Genomic DNA, 21,867 nt, shown 5'->3' on the forward strand with positions numbered 1-21,867 from the left:
TTGTGATTCACAACAGTATCAAGACTACAGTTAGGAAATAGCAAGGAAATGATTTTGTGGTTGGGGGGTCAACATGAGGAACTGTATTAAAGGGTCGCAGCATTAGGAAGGTTGAGAACCACTGCTTTAGAGGATATTAACAGTATTTCTTGACTAGGCAGCTTCTTGGTTAAAAGGCTTAGAAACGGAGAAGCAGCTTCTGATAGTTTCTAAATCCTAAACTTGACATGGTTTCCTACCACTCTCTACCTTCAGAAAATGCACCATCTGATGCTTAGCCATGGGTTTGCTTCCCTTCACCGGTAAACGCTATGCTTGTGAGACTGTAGGCGGTCCTATACAGCCGGCCCTCCGTATCTGCGGATCCTCCATCCATAGGTTCAATCCATGGCTGATTGAACCAAATGCCGATTGAAAATAACTTAGGGGAAAAAACATCCTCATTGACTATGTCCAGACTTGTTTTGTAATTACTCCCTAAACAATAGTATAATGGTTATTAAACGTAGTCCCGAGGTGATTTAAAGAATATGGGGGCATGTGGATATAGGTCATATGCAGATACTGTGCTTTTTTATCGAAGGGGCTTCGGCAGCTTTGGCTGTGCCTGGTCCCTGCAGATACTGAGGGTCGACTGTGTATTCTGTTAAGTGGAGAATGAGCATCACCAACTTGCTGTAGCCTGTTTGTCCTTCATCCCTTTTTCTGATTGTTGTAGGAGTGTGTGTGTGTGTGTGTGTGTGTGTGTGTGTGTGTGTGTGTGTGTATCTGTAGACACAAATGTTAATTATAGCCACCAGCAATACCTTCTCATGGAGAGGAAGGGCAGACATTGTTAGCCACAGAGCTCCAGGGTTGGGTGAACTGTTGGCTTTCATTCCTAAACTGCAGCTCCTGAGCAGAGCAAAACCTCAGTCCCAATCTTCTCCTGAAATGGCTGATAAATAGAGCACATCATCCCCAAAGCCCAAGCTCTGCCTATTCCCTCCCCTAAACAGGAGAGAACAGTTTTTTCATTTTTTAAAAAAGTAAAAGTCTGTGACTGTCTCAACCTTGTCTTCTATTGTCATGGTGAGTTGCCAGATGATGATCCAACATGCCTCGACTAATGGACAATTTTCTAGTTTATCTTATATTTTTGCACATCAATTCTCTCACAGCAATTGTCCTGTTACCATGCAGAGAAAATTTCAAGAGTGTGTGACCGAAGAAGAGAAAACGTCATATACCCAGAAATACAGTTTTCATTTACTTTTTTTTTTTAGAACTTTTAAGTATCACCTGTGATGATAAAATGATCTTTATTGTTGCTATGACAATAACGTAATTAATAATTGGACAATTTAATTAGAGCCTCTAAATTACATAACACCTTTATTATGATGGGGGAGCACATATTCCTCAACATTACTCTAGTCTCTGTCATAGCAGAGCTGAGATCTTGAGGATGGAGACAGTGCTGTCGAAAGAGACCCGTGAGCATCCCCAGGGCCTTCCAACAAGGGTTGTAGTCTTTGATTAAGGGTGGGGACCTGTGAACATTTTAATAAGGGGCTTAAGAGTAAACCGTTAGGCCCGCAGCATGTGATCGCCATCCCAGCCATCAGCTCAGCCACTGAGCTTGGAGCCAGCCATGGAGTAAGCATAATTGAATGGATAGGGCTCTGTCTTGGCTGGATTTCATGTATGGGCCCTGAAATCTGAATTCCCTATGACTTTCATATATCATAGAGCGTTCTCCTTTGTATCTACCCCCATGCCCACGACCATTGAAAAACAGGAAGTCCGTTCTTAGCTTCTGAGACTCATATAAAAGAAAAGTAGATTTGGCCTTCAGATCACAGTTGAGGGGCAGCTGGCCTAGACTGGGACCCAGTATGCTTTCCTCTTTATTCTTCCACTTGCCAGTGGTTTATGGATCCTTCTGTAACACTAGAGGGCAGCTGAGTAATGTCCTCTAGAGTGTTCTTTAAGACCTTACTGTCTGAAACACATCAGGATTATTTTTAATCACTTGTTGATTGCATTTATTAGCTCATCATAAAGATAGGCAGGAGCCAAGGAACTAAACTTTCCTAATACTTTATGGGCCACAGTCAGCTGGAAGCCACACAGCTGTGTCCCTGAACAGAACATCTCTGTCCAGCACAAAGCCTGGCCTAAAGTGAGTGCTCAACAAATACACATGACTGTTGCCACCCGTGAACCCACTGGACTGAGCCCATTCCCTCACTGGTGTAGATGGGCTGTGTCTGAGTATTTTTATCTACTCTCTTGGAAGAGAAAGGAAATTCAGTTTTAAATCTCAATTGAAAACCAATTCCTCAATTTGGGGTTTTGTATATGGTGGACAAAGTCTTTGCATCTAGACAAGTTTATATTTAGTCTGTGTTCTTCAGTGCACCTAGGTCATAACTCTCAAGAGTTTCTGGCAAATGTCTGGCAGGATCTTGGAGAGAGATGTGCACAAAGGCACACACCTGGAGCAGAGCTATTTGGAGATGTGGGGAGTTGGGATCATGAACTGCTGCTGGGGAAATACATTGTAGACTTTTCATAAAGTGAGCTCCACAAACGTATTTAAAGTGCTGTTCAGCTCACGCAGATGTCCATAGAGACAATAGTGCAGGGCAGAGAAAGAGCTGGACAGGGCAAGTTTCTGGATCCCTCTGGGTTTTGATGTCCTTGTCTACAAGATGAACAATTAGCATCATATAGACATGCTCTTTTTTCCTTCAACTTTGAGGATTTTGTTTATTTGTTTTCTTCAGAGGAAATATTTTGAATGTAGCAAATTAATGTCAAAGTACTGGTTTTAGGAGAGTGCTATCTGAGTCCCCTATAACCTCTTGTCAGCACCAAGCTTTCTCCTCAGGGGTGCACAGGGCTGTGGGGGTGCTGGCCGACAGACCTCAGAAGTACTTGATCCCCTGACAGCGCCTCTCAGTCAAAGCCCCTGGGAAATTCTTCTGTGCCCAAGCAGCCATGCTTGCCTTTCCCACAGTCCGTGCTCTGAGGCACTCCAGCATCTTCTGAGAGTTAGCAAAACCGGAAACCCTTATGCTTTCCTTTAACTTGAGGCATACGTGGGCAGTTAAGCCTATTTTTTAAAATAAGAGGGAAAAAAAAGAAGAAGAAGCCGGGCAGTGGTGGCACACGCCTTTAATCCCAGCACTCGGTGGGCAGAGCCAGGAGGATCTCTGTGAGTTCAAGGCCAGCCTGGGCTACAGAGTGAGTTCCAGGACAGGCACCAAAACTACATAGAGAAACCCTGGCTTGAAAAACCAAATAAATACATAAACAAACAAACAAACAAATAAAATAAGAGAAAACTGAAGTGAAATAGGAAATTGTCTTGGGTGCCAGGTGGCCCTTTATGATGAGACTGACATAAATACTTTAAAAATTAATCTAAATTGAAGTGCTTTCTTTCATGCTGGTGTCTTCACTGTTGATGAAGACCATGCGGACAGATACGCAGCCCTGAGCAGATAACATATCTTCCATGTGGGTATTTGGGGAACCAGCCCAGAAGTTGTGATTCCACCCCCCCCCCCATGCCCATGTGTATGATCAGCTTTGAGGACTCAGCTCCGCAGCAGGTGTGTGGGGAGAAAGACTGGCCCCGAGAGCTTAAGTTTCTTCTCATCTGGCAAAGAGAGGAGAAGCTCCGGTTGGCTGTGCCTAGCTCCTGCCTCCCCCCTCAGTCCTCCTCAGCTGTCCTTCTGGGTGACAGTGACTTGAGAAGATGCGAGTCTGCAAAGCACCTACCTCCCAAGAAATTCCAAGGCATCTTCATTTCTTAAATGAGACGTCCCCGCGGCTGCTGTCACCACAGCTTGCCTCAGATGCTGCTGAGGCCCCAGGAGGGCAGGTGGGGCAGATGGCCTGGTCAGCAGACTTGGCCAGTCTCACGAGTAAGGTGTCTAATGAGAGCCCTGCCCTGGGTCAATCCCTCCTCTGCCACGTACACACCCTGCTCCAGCAGAGGCTAGAAATGTCTGCCCCAGGTGTCGATCCAAAGCCAAAGCTCTGTCCACCACACCAGGCAGCCTGTTTCATCCCCCTGCGTGTGGCTTTTTAAGTAAGTTTGGTGGTGTAGTTGCTTTGGAAGAATTACCCTCTGCCTTCCTGCCGAAATTAGTTTATCCAACTTAATTAGATCAACAATTGGAGCCATGGCCCTGGCTCATTCATTCCTCTCATTGCCGATGTGCAGATGGATAGGGGTTCTATTAAACATCAGTGTTCATGTGGCCGAACAGGTGTTTCATAGGGGAGTTAATGCCCTCTCCCTAGACTTCAGCGACAGATGTTAGATTTTTGGTTTTTTTGTGTTTTTTTTTTTTCTTTTTCTTCTAATGTTCCCTTTTCCTGTTTGGCTTCTGCACGAGGCAAACATTGTGAAATGCATGAGCCTCTTTTTGTAAAGCTAAAACCTGGAAGCAGATAATGTGCAAAAAGGCACAGGGCTGAAAAACCCTAAGGGTTTGCACCTGCCAGGAAGAGTGATTGGCCTGTCTGGATTATTGACTGGCTGAAGAGTCAGGGTGCTCCTGCAGGGCAGGGCCTGGAGTCATTTACTCTGTTACCTGATTGCTAACATCTTAACATCTCCTGCCTCAAGGAAGAGTTTGTCCCACTGAACACTGACCTGTGCTGCTGGAAAGTTCCATCCAGCTGTGACCCATCACACACCTCTGTGCAAGCAGCTGACTCCCAAACCATCCCTGACAAGAAGGCCATGCCTGAGTGAGCAGTCAGCTGCTTCTCTGGCTTTTTGAACACCTGTCAGGTCACAGAGTTGGGGTGGAGAAGGCTGCAGTTCAAGCCAGGTTCTCTTAATGGGTACAGCTGAGAGAGAAACCCATTCCCAAATCGTCCCGAACACATGGCAGCTATTAACCTCGGAAACAGTCTTGTTTCCATGTTTATTTAGTAGTACTGTGTTCACGGGCTGCGGATAATCCAAATCTGAGGTGGGCCAGGCGTCCTTGGGTAGATAGATGGGATGATTAGCTTCAAATAGATGGTAGTTATTTTAGATATAGTTATTTATTTTGAGAGCGGGTCTCACTGTATAGCTGGCTGGCCTGGAACTCTCAGTGTAGATCAGGCTGGCCTTGAACTACAGAGGTCCATCTGCCTCCCAGGTGCTGGATCAAAGACATGTGCCACCATGCCCAGCTAGTTTTTTGGTTTTGTTTTCTTTTTCTTTTCTTTCTTTTTTTTTTTTAAGAGTTTATAGAGTCACATATAACAGGCTTGACTCTCTAATTAAGACTTCCACTTCCACCCAATTTTAAAAGCAGGTAGGGCTAATACCCGGGGTGGAGCAGCCATGAGGATCCAGGAAAACACTAGCTCTACCCTCTACTGAGCCTTCCCCTGGAAGATGCTCGTCAGGACAGGGTCCTGGGATGGAGCCAGATCTCAGCTCATTTCCCTGCCTAGGACCAAGACCTGCTGTTTGGCCTGAAGCCTCCATGAGTCTTCTTTTGTGTGTGCAGGCATGCTTGTGTGCCTGTGTGTGTTGGGAATATGTAATGAATGTCTGCTGGCTGCTGCTGTCTCTGATTTCCGTTAAGTAAATGTTTAATTCAATGTATAGACTGTTCTCTCTAATGTGACCCTCTCTCTTTGTTAGATTCTCCTATTAACCCACGCCTATGAGCCCATCTTGTTTCTTACAGATGAATGATGCTATGGGATTTGAATTGCCCTGGGTGTATTTTGTGAGTCTCGTCATCTTTGGGTCATTTTTCGTACTAAATCTTGTACTTGGTGTATTGAGCGGGTAAGCTACATCTCTTTCCTCTTGAAAGCAGAGTCCTGAGGACAGTTGCCAAGACCACACAGGCTTTGCTAGAGGGGCCAGTGGGTGGGTACTCTCCTTTTGTATTGCTCTCACTTCTGCTGAGGTTTCCCAAACCAAGCTATTTCCTGGAACTTCACCAGCTGTCATGAAAGAGAGCCATGGAGAGATTATTGACCAGGAATGAATTAATCAGTATTGTTTCTTGGGATTTAAATAATTTCCCTTGCTTGGCCTTTTGTCTGTCCTAAAATGAGATACATTTATGATTGCTTTCTTGATCTGGATCCAAATATAATGCCTATTAATTGGCACAAAACTGTAGCTAGATGAGTACTCTAGGCTGACTTTGGAGAGTCCCTTCCTGAAGACTTCAGCCTTAGGGCTTGCCCTACCCTGAGGAAAACAATGCAAGGACCCCCACTCACTCCAGCCCTTCCCTAGAACACTAACCTTCAACCAAAGCCCTGAGTGGTCCTGCAGCTGCAACCGGGACTCTGTTCTTTAGTCAATGGATTACTGATAACTGATCTCCTTACATTTTACAGGTAAATGATGCGATAGGATGGGAATGGCCATGGGTGTATTTTGTTAGTCTGATCATCCTTGGCTCATTTTTCGTCCTTAACCTGGTTCTTGGTGTCCTTAGTGGGTAAGCAGTTGGATCCCTGTTGTACACTCTCTGCTGCCACGTGGGAGGCAGCCCTGTGTCTCCCAGCTGCTCCCCAGTGGCCTCTCTGCATGCCTTTGGACTCTGATGCCCCCTCTGTGTGTTGCTTTTGGATTGAACTGTGATTCTTTCTGCCTGTATCTGTCTGTGAGATTCTGTGTTTCTGACGCTTGCCGAGCACTGTTAACTTAATGAAAATCTTTCCCTTAGAGGTGAATTCCAAGCAAGTAAAAGGCTTCCTAGCCTTGGTCTCCCCCAGAGAGGGACTTTGATCTCTCGCCGGTTTCATTACATTAGTACATGACCTGGCCCTCTTTAGTCACACTCAGCATATTATAAATAGTGGTGTTTCAGAGTCTCTGGTAAAGACTAGGTTAGTACATAAGTACCCAGCAGTTTCAAACCCCGCCTTCCTGAGGCTGGGACCCTTGAGTAGCTTGACTGGTCACTGCTGTCACTACGTGAGTTGTGCCTCTGATTCAGCTTTCATGTTTTCTTAATACAGAATGATGTTCAGCTGTTACACACATGTTCCCTGTGGCTTTATTGGCCTCATCCTTTGGTCACCATGTTAAAAGTTCATCTTGTTTAATGCTTGCCTCTGTACTTACCCTCCGTTTATTAGGTTCAGGGGAGATGGGCTTGAGAAGAGCCTTGGGCTGTGGGGCTGAGCCCTACTGTGGTGGGAGATGGTATTCCAAAGGCCCCGTGAGTAGATGTGAATCTCGACATCTCTGAGGTACCCCAGGCAGTGGAGTACCCCCATCAAAGTGGGCTGGGGGCTCTCTCAAAAGCAGTTCCCCAAGTGGGAGATTGATTTTGGCCTGAAAAATACTATGGGTTTCTCATCATTAGAGTCATACTTGTTTAATTCTATTTGTGTTGCTGCATGATAGTTAAGATAAAATATCTAATTAAGAATTGTATTCAGTTTTAAGCGAGGTTACTAAAAATGCTCTGTCTTAAGAATTAGACATCTAATGTTTACAGTCTGTACAATTTGAAATTTTAAGGAATAATAAAATAGCCATCTTTTAACTCAAAACAAAACAACTCATACACACAATCACTTCCAGCACACAGCCATTGCCCTGAGCAGCCCAGAAGGTACCCATGCCCCCTCCCTCAGGCTCTGGTCACTGCAGTGAGCCCAGGAATTCTCAGGAAATCACATTGATAGACTTGGTCCCAAGTGAGTTTATCTTGCTCTTTCAGAGGCTGCATCTCAGGCATGATGCCATCTGCATTCCTTCCTTCACATCCCTCCAAACATGCCTTGCCATGAATTGAGTGGGGTCAGTTCTGCACCATAAAACACCGGCATGCAAGTCCCTCATCTGGAGGTGGCTCAGGAGCAGTGTGTCTCCCTCCCTCCACCAGTGAGAGGAACGGGGCATGAGAACTGAACTGGGGGACAGCACCCAGCACCCACCTCAGCTCCCTTCTACAGACTACTGTAAACTTTAAAAGGCCTTCCTCCCTGGCTTTATCATTCATTTTCGTTTCCTTCTTTTTCTTTCATTTTTGACACAGGGTCTTAATTCTGTAGCCGAGGCTAGTGTAGAATTCACTGTATAGCCCAGACAGGCCTTGAACTCCAAATGATCCTTCTGAGTGCTTGGGTTAAAAGCACGAGCCTCCATGCCCAGCTACAAGACCGCCCTCCTTTGGAGCCTCTGTGGCCTGAAGTTGGGGTCAGCCTGGTGAGAGTGGCCGTTCGAGTTGGAAGAACGTTGCCACAGGAACTACCCAAACAAGGCCAGCAGCTGCAACTGTGTTGTGAGTTCCTTGGCGCCCCATGTCTCCCGAACCCAACCAAACTGACGGAGGCCATGGAAACCACTAATTTTAACAGTGCCAGTGACATGCCTTATCTTTAGTTCCCCCTCTCTGAGCAGGAACTGTTGCCCCAGCATGATGAAGCAGAGATACAAGCCAGCCAAATCGTGAGGTGTTTAAAAAAGCTAAAAACAGAAGATGGAGGCAGGGGCATCCCGTTATAATGACGGGGGTCCGGCGTGAAGCCTTGTAGGAGGGACCAAAGCAGGAGGGTTAAAGACAGCACACGTCCTCGCCAGACAGTTTACTGAAATGTACCTTGAAGAAAAAGAACAAGGTTTTTTTGAAAGGCATGATTTTTATATTAAAAGAAAACTATGAAGGAGAAAGCAGATGATGCTTTGATGTCAAAAAGCAAACCTAAGATGTCCTGGTGATTTTAGCTGTTGGCCCATGATCTGCTCGGACTCCTAGGGGGTGCACACTCCCTTTCCTCTCCTCCCCTCTAGCCCCCCAAGCCACTTGGGTAAGAAATGCTGAGCCAGGCTGAGTGGAGTCAGAGCTGGATCTGCAGAGCTCTTTGGCTAGCATCCTTCCAGTTCCTGATGATGGCCTGGCTCTGGGCCCGAGGCCCGGGGTGCCAAGGTGTCTGAGCTACAGACTCCAGCCTTGGGCTCAGACTGCAGCCCAAGTTGTATAGCAAGTGCTGTTGCTGGGAGAGCGGGAGGCCCTCAGGTGGAGAGTGCCTGGGCCCTTGGGCCTCACCACCTCACCACCTTCGAGGGTTCCCTGCACTAACCTGCCTGCCTCTGCCCTCTTGTTTATCCATTTGCTTTTTTTTTTTTTTTGCTATTGTTTAAGCAAATTTAGAATTGTTACTTTAATTGTAGAGGTGTTATAGAGCCAGAAGGACACAAAATGTCAGAAGACATTTCTGTGACACAGCCCTTAAGAGACTTTCAGACTAACATGTGATCTCAAAAGCACTGGGTTCCAAGCATCCCATCCTAGGTCAGTCAAGACCTCATGCATATGACATTATAATATGGACTCACTAGATGACAGTGACACCAGATGTGTCTGACACTGAGCCCTTGGTTTGTTTTGTTTGCTTGCTTGTGTGCGTGCGTGCGTGCGTGCGTGCGTGCGTGCATGCGTGTGTGTGTGTGTGTGTGTGTGTGTGTGTGTGTGTGTGTATGTGTGTTTGAGACAGCATCTCATTGTTCAGTACATCCTTATTTCAGATTGGTGGCTATCCTCCTGCCTCGGCCTTCAGAGTGCTGGGATGGTAAGCATACACCATGGTGCCTGGTTGTTAACCCTTTATTTTACTTATTTTTTGTTTGTTTGCTTTTTCTTTTCTCTTTTTTTTTTATTTAATGCCAAATGCTGTTTATTGAAGGAGGGAAGAGGTCTCAAATACAGGCTTACAGCACAATGAGAGAACCCGGGAGGGCAGAAGTTCGCTACCAATGTTTTATAATCTTACATCTAAGCTGTTAACACCCATTATGCAGGATACACAGACTAGGAACTTCCCTTAAGCATTCAGGAGGGTGGAACCTGGCAGGGAATTAGCATAGGGAGGATATCAAGGTCAAGGTCAGCAAGCAAGGCAACAGTTACCCAAAGGGGGGTCAGGGCCCTACAGGTCCCCCCTTTTACTAAAAAATGAGCTTCTGACTTGGGTTGCGTGGGACATCAGCAGGTCACCTTACCCATCATGGAGACGCCTGCTCAGGCCACACAGGCGCTCTGTCTTAGGTTGGTGAACGCCCCCCCAGGCATTACCCGTCTCTGAGTACTCATTATCATACCAGCTCAATCGTGTGTGAGCTGCAGAGTTAACTGCTGCCAATGATCTCAAAGTGGTGCTGGGCTTGCAATCTGTGTGTTCGACACAGAAAAGATCAACAGAAGTCCTAACCCACCCATAGCCAGTAGGCTAAAGGCAACTGAGCCATTCCCTTCCTTAATGAGCCTTACTGCAAATTGGAGTCCTTGTAAGATGGTATTCCAAAGGCAAATGGAACTTGAGTTTATAAATTTATAATTTTCAAAGCCAATCGAAATGTATATAATTATGTTAACCCTTTATAAACATTGACTTGTGTGTTTGTGGCTCCTTCCTTTGCAAATAGCCAGGGTGTCCTGTTGCATCTTAATCTACACAGTTGATTTGGCATTTGTACATTTTTAAGGCATTCGAAGGCTGAGTTTCTGAAAATGCTGTTTGTTTTGTTTTGTTTCCTTCTCAAGGTGAGACTGAAGCTCATGAATTGCATGCTCTGTGAGCATGGGTGCAGATGACACCATCTCTATTGATGATGCTCTGTGGGAAGAGCAGGAATGGCCTGGAGCTAGTGCTGTGGCTTACCATTTGGTTGTCCTTGAAAGAGTGGTCCTTTGATGGGCAGAGAACTGAAAAGACTACCCTGTTAGGTCTAAAGTTCAGGTAGTGGATGTGTCTTAGCTTCTTACTCTGGCTTGTTAGCAACATGTACTCCTCAGTTTTAAGCTTTTCCCTTAAATCCTGGCACTCTCAAGGTTTATCTCAGTGTCTATGGCCAGCCCAGTGCCTGGTCTTGTAGAGTTGCCGTGAAATTCTCCAGGGCACAGTGGTACCCCTGGGTGGTAGCTTGGTTCTCTGCTTCAGGTCCCACCTGCCATACCTGTGGTGCTGAGGTCTGAGTGGTCAAGGAAGACTTCTTAGGCTCCTGAACTCCTGAGGAAGGCCAGACCTGGCCCTGCCAGTATCCCATGGTCGTGATTGGTTTCAGTCACTCTGATCTTTAGTCTCCTCTTCCTAATACAGAAATAATCCTGTCTTGCTCCCTGCCTCCCAGAGTAGCTTGAAATCAGCTAATGAATGGAGAACCATGTGAAGAAGGCTCTTAAGGCTTTTACTCATCTTTATCTTCAACTCACAGATCTCCTTCCACTTCCTCCACCCCCACCCCTGGGAAAGTGGGGATAGCCTAGGGGGGTCTGGAAGTTCTTAAGAGGAGAATTTTTGCATTTTTCCAGGAAGTAACTTAGGAGGCTATTTCTCTCTCTCTCTCTCTCTCTCTCTCTCTCTCTCTCTCTCTCTCTCTCTCTCTCACACACACACACACACACACACACACACACACACACACCCCATACACCTTGCCAGCAGGAGATGACCATGGGGCATAGGAGTTCTTTGTCAGTTATAAACTATTTTGTACGTAGACTAAAGTCACTGTTATTGGCAGTATATGTGGTGAAGACTCCTTTCCTTTGCGTCAGTGGCAGGGACGACATTCCGAAATGCAGTTCTCAAGCATGCCAGCTCAAATCACTACAATTTGTGTCCTCTCTGCCTTTTAGCACTTGTGTGACTTGGGTCAAATCCTTCCCTCTTTGAGATGACTTTCCTCATCAGTGTGTCTGCACATGGAGCCGTTGCTGGTTCCAGTCTTGTGGAGGGAGCCTTCAGAGAACTGCAGAATGTAGACCCCTTAGGGGCTACTGTCAGGTTCTAGAAAGAATGTGTAGGCAATCTGGAACAAGCCAGCCTTTCTAAGCCAGCTCATAATAGCCATTGGCCAAGCTCGGTTTGTATTAGTGAGAAATCAAAGCTATACAATATGTTTAAATGTCTTATTCTATAAGTATGTAAATGATGGAAGGCAATCGTCTAAAATATATTACTATGTAAGCTCCCTCCTGGGCCTGCTTGAAATAATAGGTTAAGGTCATTTGTCACTGGTCTGGGAATCCAAGGCTTTTGCTAACATCTCACAAAAATATTTGAAATAGTTTTTTTCCAAAGCAGGCCTTGTATGTTGTCAGGCAATAAATGTTCTTCATAAGCCTGCTTTCAGGACATAAAACTGAATGTAAACTAAGCCTGTGTGTCTGTAACTTCGGAACCATTTGGCTCTAAATTAATTTTGTGTCTGTGTAAGCCACAGACTTCTTTAAAAATCACTTCCCAAATTTTCTACTGATGGAGGTCAGTATTAGTTACTTTGCTGTTTGTGGTGACAGAATTCCTGGCAGAGGCGCCTGAAGGAGAAGGGGTTTGTTGGGGCCTGTGGCTTGAGAGGATGCAGTCCACAGTGATGGGAAGGTTTGGCAATAAGCCTGAGGAAGCTAGTCACATCCCGTCCACATCCAGAAGCGGAGGGACTCGAACTCGCTTTTCCCGGTGTGTTCAGGCTGTGGCCCCAGCTTGTGGATGGTGCCATCTTCACTCAGGTGGGGGTTTCCTCCTCTGTTAAGTTTTTCTGGGAATACCCTCACAGATAGGCCAGAGATAGGCCTGTGGAACAATCCAAGTGCAGTCAAGTTGGCAATGGAGATTAACCATCACCAGGCCTGTTTATCTCGATTAAGAGTTCAGGAGCAACCTGGGTAGAAAGCAAAACATTGAAAAAGAAAAAAAAGCAGAGCAATTTTCAGAACGGTTCGTCTTTCTGAAACTGACTTCCTAGACTATTCTGAAGAATAAAACATCAGGCATAGACAAAGACAAAGCATGGCTGCCTTCATGAAGCCTTGGCTTCCTCAAATAAAGAACGATGGTCTACAGAGCAAATGGGGAGGGGAGGCGATGATGTCACGGGGAGACAGCAGACTGTGCCAGAATAGAGTCGGGCTTACACCATGGCGAGGTAGACTGGGCTTCATTTATATTCATGGCATCGTGAGCTAGGAAGTCTCTGATGTCTTCTCGAATCCTGGCTCGTGGGGCAAGCGCACCAGGAGGAGGAGGTGTCGCTTACGGCTATTTTCTGAGTGAAGACAGATGCTCTGGGAATAGTTGATCTACATATTTTGCACGACAATTTAAATTTCCCTACCAGTATGCACTGATAGAGGGTGAACAGCAGAATCCCCTCAGGTGTCCACACCTCTGACAGATCTACATCTTAGGAAAGAAGTCCAGTTGCTTGCAAAGTTAAGAGGGATAACAGGGTCCTGAGATAACCATTGGTCCATCTTGGAGAGTAGAAATGTAATGTACTGAGTTAATGAGAATCCATGTCTCAGACAACAAAGCCCTTTTGGCAAATGACTAATTAGGCACATGGAAGTCTAAACCATGAATGGTGAAATACGCCTTTAATCTCAGCACTCAGGAGGCAGAGGCAGGCAGATCTCTGTGAGGGTTCAAGGTCAGCCTGGTCTACAGAGTGTGTTATATTGCAACAGAGCTACATGATAAGAACTTGTCTTAGAAAGGGGTTGGTGGGGAACTCCTTACAGACCTCTTCCGCTTAGGTTTTCCTTATGTGTGATTAGCACTCTCCAGGCTTCCTGAATGCCAGGGATATCTCTGAGGGTCACTTGAAGCAAAAGACTCCAAAATTTTGCATAATTTCACTTTGGTTGGATGAGGCTATCTGGAAAACCCATCCTCATAGCTGGGTGTTCTTCTTCTTGAACTTCAAGGTAATGTTGTGAGTGGAATTGATGCTGAGGTTGAGGGTACTAGAAAAAGCCATAGTCCTTTAGGAACATCCTTGGTTTGCCTTTGGTAAAGTAAGAAATTAAGTCCCAATTTGGCTTTATGGGAAAACACCAGATTTCTCTTTTCTCGTACAGAACAGAGCTAAACATTCATATCTACTCAGGGCATTGAGCGTCCTTGTTGCACAGTTGACAAAGGAATCCTAGTGCTGTGGGTACCCTGGCCCCCAGAAGTGCACAGGCTGGGAGCCACACCTGACATTAACAAGTAAATGTAACCTCTCTGTGGCTGGCTGGCAGCTAATGTTTCCATAGAAATGGCTGTTGGATCAGTGGAAACGAGGTAAGAGAAAAGTTTTTGCTGATGCTTGTTCCATCAAGCTGACGTCTGTTTCCCTGGTAACAGCAGTGGACAGCAGCCAGGCTCTAGAAACAGATTCAGTAGGGCGCTTTCACTTGTCAGCTGTAGCTATCATCTGCTCCTGACCACATTGTCTTTGATAACACCTAGCAAAGGCCTCTGAGGACCTTGGAGGCACTGCTGGCCTCATGTGACCTCCCGGGCATCCATCTTGCTCATGGAAAACTGTGTCCAAATCAGACTGTCCACGCTCTCCTCTCCACCTGTGCTCATCTCGTTTATACAGCTCAGGAGATGGGAAAAGGTTCTCGAGGGCAACGGTATCGAAGAGCAGAATGTTGAGTCTGTTGCCCTCAAGTCTTAGGGGAGTAGAATTCGTTACTGTGATTTTATGCACAGACTCAGCTCTTCACAAAACTGGTGATACCTTAATAGTTGAAATTAAAGCCATAATTTTCATGTGTTCCTTATTCTGTTGGTGGCATTCACAGCCTCCTACAATGAAAAGGATGTTTATGAGTTTAATAATTTGACTTCTTGTGAAAAACATAATTGATGTCTGTCTGTAAGATGTTACTGCCAGGTTCTGCCAGATTTTTTTCTCCTGTTCATTGTTCTTATACAGGCTAGAAAATTGCTTTCAGGGCTCAGATATTGTAGGGCAGATTTGGTGTATATACAAAGATAGTATGTCTACCAAATCTGGAACTTCTCTGTGTTATGGTTCAGCAGTCGTTTCTTCTGGGGTTTTCATTTTATGTCTGCACATGTATGCATCCAAAGCATACATCTCCCCTCTGCCTATGTGAGACAGTATCCGTAGATCTCACAGCACAAGAGACAGCCTTGTTGCCTAGTGTGTGGAATGGGTACATGGTGGGGAGAGGCTTAAGTTGTTTGCCCTGAATCCACAAAGATACATTGTCTTCAAAAAGATCCTTTTTCTGAAAATAAATTAATTAAAAACCCTGCAATTTATAGATGTATCTTTTAGAAACAAATGAGATATGGATGTATAGTATTGGCAGAATAGATTCGGGCATCCAGAAGAACCACAGGAGACAGTGCTCTGTCTCTGCAGGGTTTCCTGGATGAGTTTTCTTTAGTTCTCTGGAACAGAGTGACTGTGCCCAGAGACAGTGCTGAGGGTTGGCTGGACCTTAAATACTTCTGCACCTAGTTTGGTTCAAATAACAGATGAGTAAAAAGTGACAATCTGGTTAGAGTCACATTAATTCTCTCCTTCTACATAAAAAGAATGGCGTTTCTGTTTACCTCCTGAGTAATCTTTGAGTGCCTGCACAGGGGAAGATGTATTTGCCAAGTGCTGCACTCGCCACTGGGTACTACAATGAGTTCATAGAGGCCTGAACACGGTAGTGCATGCCACAGTTCAAGCATGGGCATAGGCATGGGAATCATGAGTTCAAGGCCAGCCTGAGCCATATGAAAAGGTGATTTTTGTCTTTATGAAGCATGCTTAATTAACAAGGCAAGCTTATGATGAAAAATTTAGAAACGCTTTGAAAGAAGGACAAATGGTGGCGCACGCCTTTAATCCCAGCGCTCGGGAGGCAGAGGCAGGTGGATCTCTGTGAGTTTGAGGCCAGCCTGGTCTACAGAGTGAGTTCTAGGATAGTTACATAGAGAAACTCTATCTCAAAAAACAAAAAACAAAAAAAAAATGGAAGGAGGAAGAGGAGGAGGAGGGGGGAAGAAATGGTGCTGTGGGCACAATGGATGCATGGCTGAGGCATAGAAAGTATCCTGAAGAACTGAAGAATGAATAATAACCCCCATAGGCAGGCAGAGTGGGAGAGGCAGCTGAGGCTGAGCTTTCCATCCAGGCTGGACAGTGGGAAGAAGAAAGACATTGGAGGAACTAAACAAAGCTGGGATGGCAGGAACTGAGCACCTGAGGGCTTGGGGAAGCAGAGACAAGGGAAGAGAGACTGGCCGGCAGAACTCAGCTCACCCGGGTCCTCACAGATAGAGCCTGTGGTAAGCTTTGGTCATGGCTGAATTGTAGAGAAATCACAGAAAAAATTTAATCAAAAATTGATGAGATTTAGCTGGGCGGTGGTGGCGCACACCTTTGATCCCAGCACTTGGGAGGCAGAAGCAGGAAGATGTAGGTGAGTTTGAGGCCAGCCTGGTCTACAAAGCAAGTTCCAGGGCAGCCAGGGGTACACAGAGAAACCCTCTTTAAAAAAAAAAGAATTGATATTTAAATTTAATAAAAATTATGATATTTGAATATTTGAATGTCTTCAGATTAGCTTTAAAAAATGTACCAGGAAAGAGGATAAATGGGCAACCATTTAGAGAGATGCATTGGTGATCATGGAAATTTAGGAGATATTATTTGTGGGCTCCAGCTGGTAGGCATACAGGTGGTATTCATTCTATAATCTCTTATATATGCTTTTATAAATGTTTGAAAATTTTCTTAAGTTAATGTTGGAAATCTGTGTATAAAAGTCACCATAGCTGCGGTGATGTGAATGGACTTAGTACAAAGGGGATATAAGGAAGCCCAGCTAAGGCTTCTGGGAGCTGCCTCCAGCCACCAGCTATAATGGTACCAGCTTGGATCTTTCACTATAAAGAAGTGTAAAATTGGACAAAATACAACATGACTGTTTTCAGAAAATGGAAATGGGCATCACAGGATTGGGATCCATAGCTCCAGAATTTCCTGGCTTCATGCCTAGAAACACTCTTAGAATTATTGTGGAGGGCGGCAAAGCTCAGCAGAGACTGTCAGTCTATTTGCTGAGGAGGCAAAGAGTAGTTTAGGGCTGCTAAGACAGCTGGAATTTGTAGGGCAGAGTAGTGGGGAGTCGTCTCCAGAGAAAGGGCTCCAGAGATCTGGATAGAGATCCTCTGAAGTCTTTGGCCATGTGCATAGCTAATTTTGTACCAGGTCATATTCACGGAAGCCTGTCAGGAAACAGCTCCTGGAGAGCTAGCTCAGTGCCGGGCTCTGACCAGCTGTAGTGAGTAAACCTTAAAGAGCGTGTGTGGTATTTGAAATGAGATTTCAGGAAAGGTAGGCATTGGCAGGATGCCGCTTTCACTATAAAAGAAACAGACTTCTAAAGGACCAGGCCAAATGGCCAATAAGTTAGACACATGCCAAAATAAAAAAATCAATACTCATTAAAGGAAGATGCCAAAATGTAGCCATTCCCCCAATATTTCATCTCATGATCAAAAATTGTGAACAGCAGCAGGACAAACTCATGTACACATTCCAGCACACACATGCACACACACAAATGAAATTAGGGAAAACTGTATTTCATGCTAGAAGAAGATAAAAGCCATTGACTTCGTTTTTTTTTAGACACAGTTAAAACAAACCACCGTTCAATGGAACAGCATCTTTGAAGATCTGAAAAAGATTTGGAGGTTCAAGCCCTGGTATTGAAGAAAAAAAAAGGGAAAAATCATTAAGAAGGTGATAAAAACTCTGTGGAGCAAAAATACTCACCCAAAAAAAAGTAAAGTGAAACAAAGAAAAATTTCAAATAAAAGTCAAGAAAACCGGTCAACAAATCATACCTACACTATAAGAAATGTTAACGGCAACTTTTCATGCTAAAAGGAAAATAATTTTAGGTAGAGACAAATATATATTTTAGAAATAAGCACCCCAAAAATAACAAATGTAACAATTAAAGGGTTCCTTCTCATTTCTAAATTTCTTTAAATGACATCATTTAATGTAAAAAGTAGCATCATGCTTCTATGGAGAATGTAGTGCAGAGCAGCAGGGGTATGGAAGATGGGGGGCGCTTGAGGGGAACCTCCTTGTAAAATCCTTAAAATATCACATACATTAGAGAAAATGTGCCATGTTAATGTAAGGATGCACATGACAATATTAATATTTAAAAATAAAAGGTCACAAAGCCATAGAGGAGATGAAACAGAATGCGGCTGTCGGCTATCCAGAATAAGTCCGGAGAGGAGGAAAGGGGGACCAGGCATGTGCAGTCCAAGCCAAAAGCAGACAGACTTGACATGGTGGCTCATGCTTGAAGTTCTAGGCCTGGGAAGGCCGAGGCAAAAAGAGTGTAAGTTTCGGGCTAGCCTGAGCTAAACAGCGAGAACTTGACTCAAGAAAAACAAACAAGCAAAACAGCTGGAACAGCAAGATGGTGGGCAGCTGTCAGCTTCAGTAACTGAATGCAGGGAAAGTGACCGTGTCTTCATTCAAGACAGAGACTACTAGACTGGATAAAAATGCAAGATGCCATAGAATTTGACACGGACTCCAAACAAAGGAGTAAGGTTGATATTAAATGTCACAGTAATTGGACTTCATGACAAGGAGCATTTCTAGAAAGAGGGAAGAGAGAGGAGGGAGAGGGAGAGAAAGGGAGGGAGGGAAGGACAGACAGACAGAGGGACGGAGGGATGGGAGGAAGGAGAGATCCCATCATGACCAGGGTCATCAAGATGCAGTGGTACGGCCGGCTGGTTTGTAGTAACAGACACAATGTCCTTAAAGCCAGCCCTGTCAGATGTCAGTGGAAACTCCGATGAGCCCCCAGTTGTAGACGGAACTGCTCAGGATCTCCTGTCAGGAACTGACTGGGTAAGAAGACAGAGACAAGCAGCACGTGTAGTTGTTATCTAGATTACAGTTAGGTTAAGAACTATCAACTAACCACCTGACTTTATCAGAACAGCATGTGCTGTTCTTTTCAGAAACAAACGGAACAGCTATGTCATGGCTACGAAACATTTCACTGAATCTTAAAACAGCTGGAGAGATGGCTCTGATGGTTAAGAGCACTTGGTGATCATCCAGAGGACCTGGGTTCAATTCCCAGCATAGCATCTCATAACAGTCTGCACCCTAGTCCCAGGGGATCCAATGCCTCCTTCTGGTCTCTGTGGCACCAGGAATGCATGTGGCGCCCAGACAGACATTCGGGCAGAACACATAAAATAATTTAAAAAAAAAAATCTCTGAAGATTGACTCTTGTAAAGTATGTTTTTCTAGAGTCAGAAGATGGCACCAGCAGACACTTGTCACCAAGCCTGACAACCCGATTTTGTTTGGATCCCCAGGACCCTCATGGTAGAAAGAACGGACACCACAAGTTGTCCTCCGACCTCCATATGTCTGGAATGGGATACACTCCAACATAAACAATAAACAATTAGGTGTAATTTTTAGAAATTGAAAAAATTCAAATAACAATGAAAGAATATTTTTCTAACTTTTGTGGCTTTAAAAACCATTGGCAACCTGTCCATAAAATCTCTTAAGTATTTTGGAATGAATAGATTTCTCACGTGATTCAAACTACCAGAAGCATTTGAAAAGTACTTTTAAGTGGTATTGAATCCTCTACCACAGCATGTGCACGATTCATCTAAGGCAGTGTTTGGGCGGGGCTTGCCGCTGCAGCTGTAAGGAAGCAAGTGTTAATTGTGTGACCCCCTTTGTGCCTTCCAGTGCAGAAGAGGGTGTGAGGATGACCAGGGCGAGCAGAGGAAAGAAGCATCGAGCCTAAGGACAAATGGAGACAAAGTGGGCTCTGAAAAGCTCGAGAAAGCGATAGACGGAATTAAAAATAATTTTGAAAAGAAAAAGGTAGCTCACCAGTAGTAGTAGTAGTAGTAAGAGACCTCACCACAGAAAATAGACATTCCGATGCTGATAAGAGAACAGGGCCAACTGGTCTGTGAGAACATACTCAGTAACTTGTGAGGGAGTAGATTCTTTGAAAGCAGCTTAGTACAGATTTTTAAAACTGATTAGCCATATATTTGTGCCTTTTTTTTTTTTTTTTTTTTTTTTTTAAGATAGGCTCTCACTATGTAGCCCTGGCTGTCCTGGGACTCATTATGTAGAGCGGGCTATCTTTGAACTCACAGAAGCTCAGCTGCGTCTGTCTTCTGAGTGCTGCTGGGATTAAAGGTGCACACCACCATAGCAGCTGTAATGTGCTTTTATAAGAGAATTCAAAAGTGAAAACTGTCAAAGAATACCAATGGCCTACATCAGATTCCTTCTGCTTAGGAGACGTTTTGTCGTCCCTAGAAAAATGCCTATCTGATAATAATGCCGAAATAGTCTATAAACACCCAAACTTACAAACACGAGAGCAGTTTATGGTTCCGGACACAGATGTGCCCAGACACTGGTCAGCGGCATTTCTTTTGTCCCCGTAGATGGTAGACTAAGTGAAAGAGGTGCAGAGTGGGTGCAGGGAAAATCCAGGGTGCTTTACCACGTTAATAAGGGGAACGAGCATTTGTGTGGCCCTTGCGGTGAGTGCAGAAAGGACCACCGACTGTTGATTCCAGCAGCACTGTTAATGCTCAGCAACTTTCACAACCTGGAAACCATCCTCTGCAGAAACCTGTAGCTGACATCGCAGTGAATGTTGGAAGACTAAGGGCTGTCTTCCTAAGACTCGTAGCAAAGTGTGGATGAATTTATCAGCTCATCTGTTCATCACTAAACTGATAATACTGGGCAGTGCGTTAAGGCAAAAAGTAATAAAATGCAGTAAGATTTGGGCAAAAATGCATTTCTATTCATAGACTGCATTATTGTTGACATGGGCTAAGTAAGGAGAACACCATGTCAGCATTAAAAAGTTAATTTTAGTCTTTCATGCAAACTGTAGGGAGGGTCCACAGGACTGAGCAGCAAGCATCAAGGAGTGTCTGGGGTCCCCTAGAAATAGATTGAGGGTTGAGAAGAGTTCACCACTCTGGGGCAGCATCCCAGAGGACTCAAAAGGGGCTAGAGGGTTGAAGAGAAGGACGAGTTAGTGACAAGCTCAGAGGAACACAAGGATGATGGTACCTGGGGGACCAGGGAGCAAGGGCCAGACGTGTGATAGGTGTGGGTCTCCAGCTGCCTGAGGACTTCTCCTCATGGCTGCCATCCTGCAGCCTGGTGTGGCTCCACCCAGCTCAGGGTGTGGAGGTTTCAGAAGCTCCTGTGTCGGCATGCACACCCTGGGATGCTAGGACTCTGTGCTGAGATCTCTCCATCCCTCAGCCAGCTTACATCGCTGTGGCTCTGATCTCTGGCTGGCCTGGGGTACAGTGACTCCTGCGGTGTGGTTTGTCAGCTTCCCCTATTGTATGGGGAAGGTGGGACATCGGGAACAAAAGTCCTGGCTCTACTCCTGCCCCACACTTTCTAGAGATGTGACTTGGGACATCACAATTCACTTCTCCATGCCAAGACATTCTTGTCCTTGAAATGGGACAACCCTGTTTCCTGAATATCCTGAGAAGTAAGGAGACAGATGGAGGGGACACGAAAGTCTGAAAGTCCTGTCCACATGTAAGGGTGTCACATGTGTCTGGCTGTGCTCTCCAGGAGAGGAAAACCCTCCTTCAGGGTCCGAGCATTGACTTGCCAGTGTTTCTCTGCAGGGCTCCATGTCTTTCTCGCTGTCATAAGTCATTGGTTCGGATTGAAGGCTAAAACATTGATTTGCTCTGAACTCCATCATTCCCTTAAAATTCTGCTTTAAAATAAATCTTGGTTTAAGCTGTCTGCTGGCATCTTCAGAGCCTGCAAGCATTTGGGGTTTCCAGTCCTTGAGCCTTGGGGACTTTTGTGTCATCTAAAGGACTTTAATGCAGTGGGAGGCAGACCCCACCTGTCATCCTCTTCACAGAAGAGCCTCTGTCAGGAATTATTAGCTGCTGCTTATGGACAGGATGACAGACATGCCAGGGACTTCGAGCTGCACCTTATCCCTTATTGGCAATGGTTCAGCATAGGACTTGTGCCTAGGAGTGTGATGGGG

At 45.1% G+C, this 21,867-nt stretch overlaps 1 protein-coding gene across 15 annotated transcripts in view; it reads left to right on the forward strand.

Moving 5' to 3' along the window:
* The window catches only part of Cacna1d (calcium voltage-gated channel subunit alpha1 D), a 304,291-nt gene that overhangs the window by 165,011 nt on the left and 117,413 nt on the right, over nucleotides 1–21,867 (forward strand). For 11 of the 15 annotated variants that reach the window (XM_028860844.2, XM_028860848.2, XM_028860845.2 and 8 more), the window contains exon 8: nucleotides 6,364–6,467. In XM_028860844.2, coding sequence (XP_028716677.1) covers nucleotides 6,364–6,467 — 104 coding nt within the window. Of the gene's footprint in view, nucleotides 1–5,693; nucleotides 5,798–6,363; nucleotides 6,468–21,867 lie in introns of all 15 variants that reach the window. The other 4 variants (XM_028860851.1, XM_037208760.1, XM_028860846.2 and 1 more) reach the window with 1 other exon arrangement.

Source organism: Peromyscus leucopus, chromosome 9 (genome assembly GCF_004664715.2).
Source record: "Peromyscus leucopus breed LL Stock chromosome 9, UCI_PerLeu_2.1, whole genome shotgun sequence".
Classification (NCBI taxonomy): Eukaryota; Metazoa; Chordata; class Mammalia; order Rodentia; family Cricetidae; genus Peromyscus; species Peromyscus leucopus.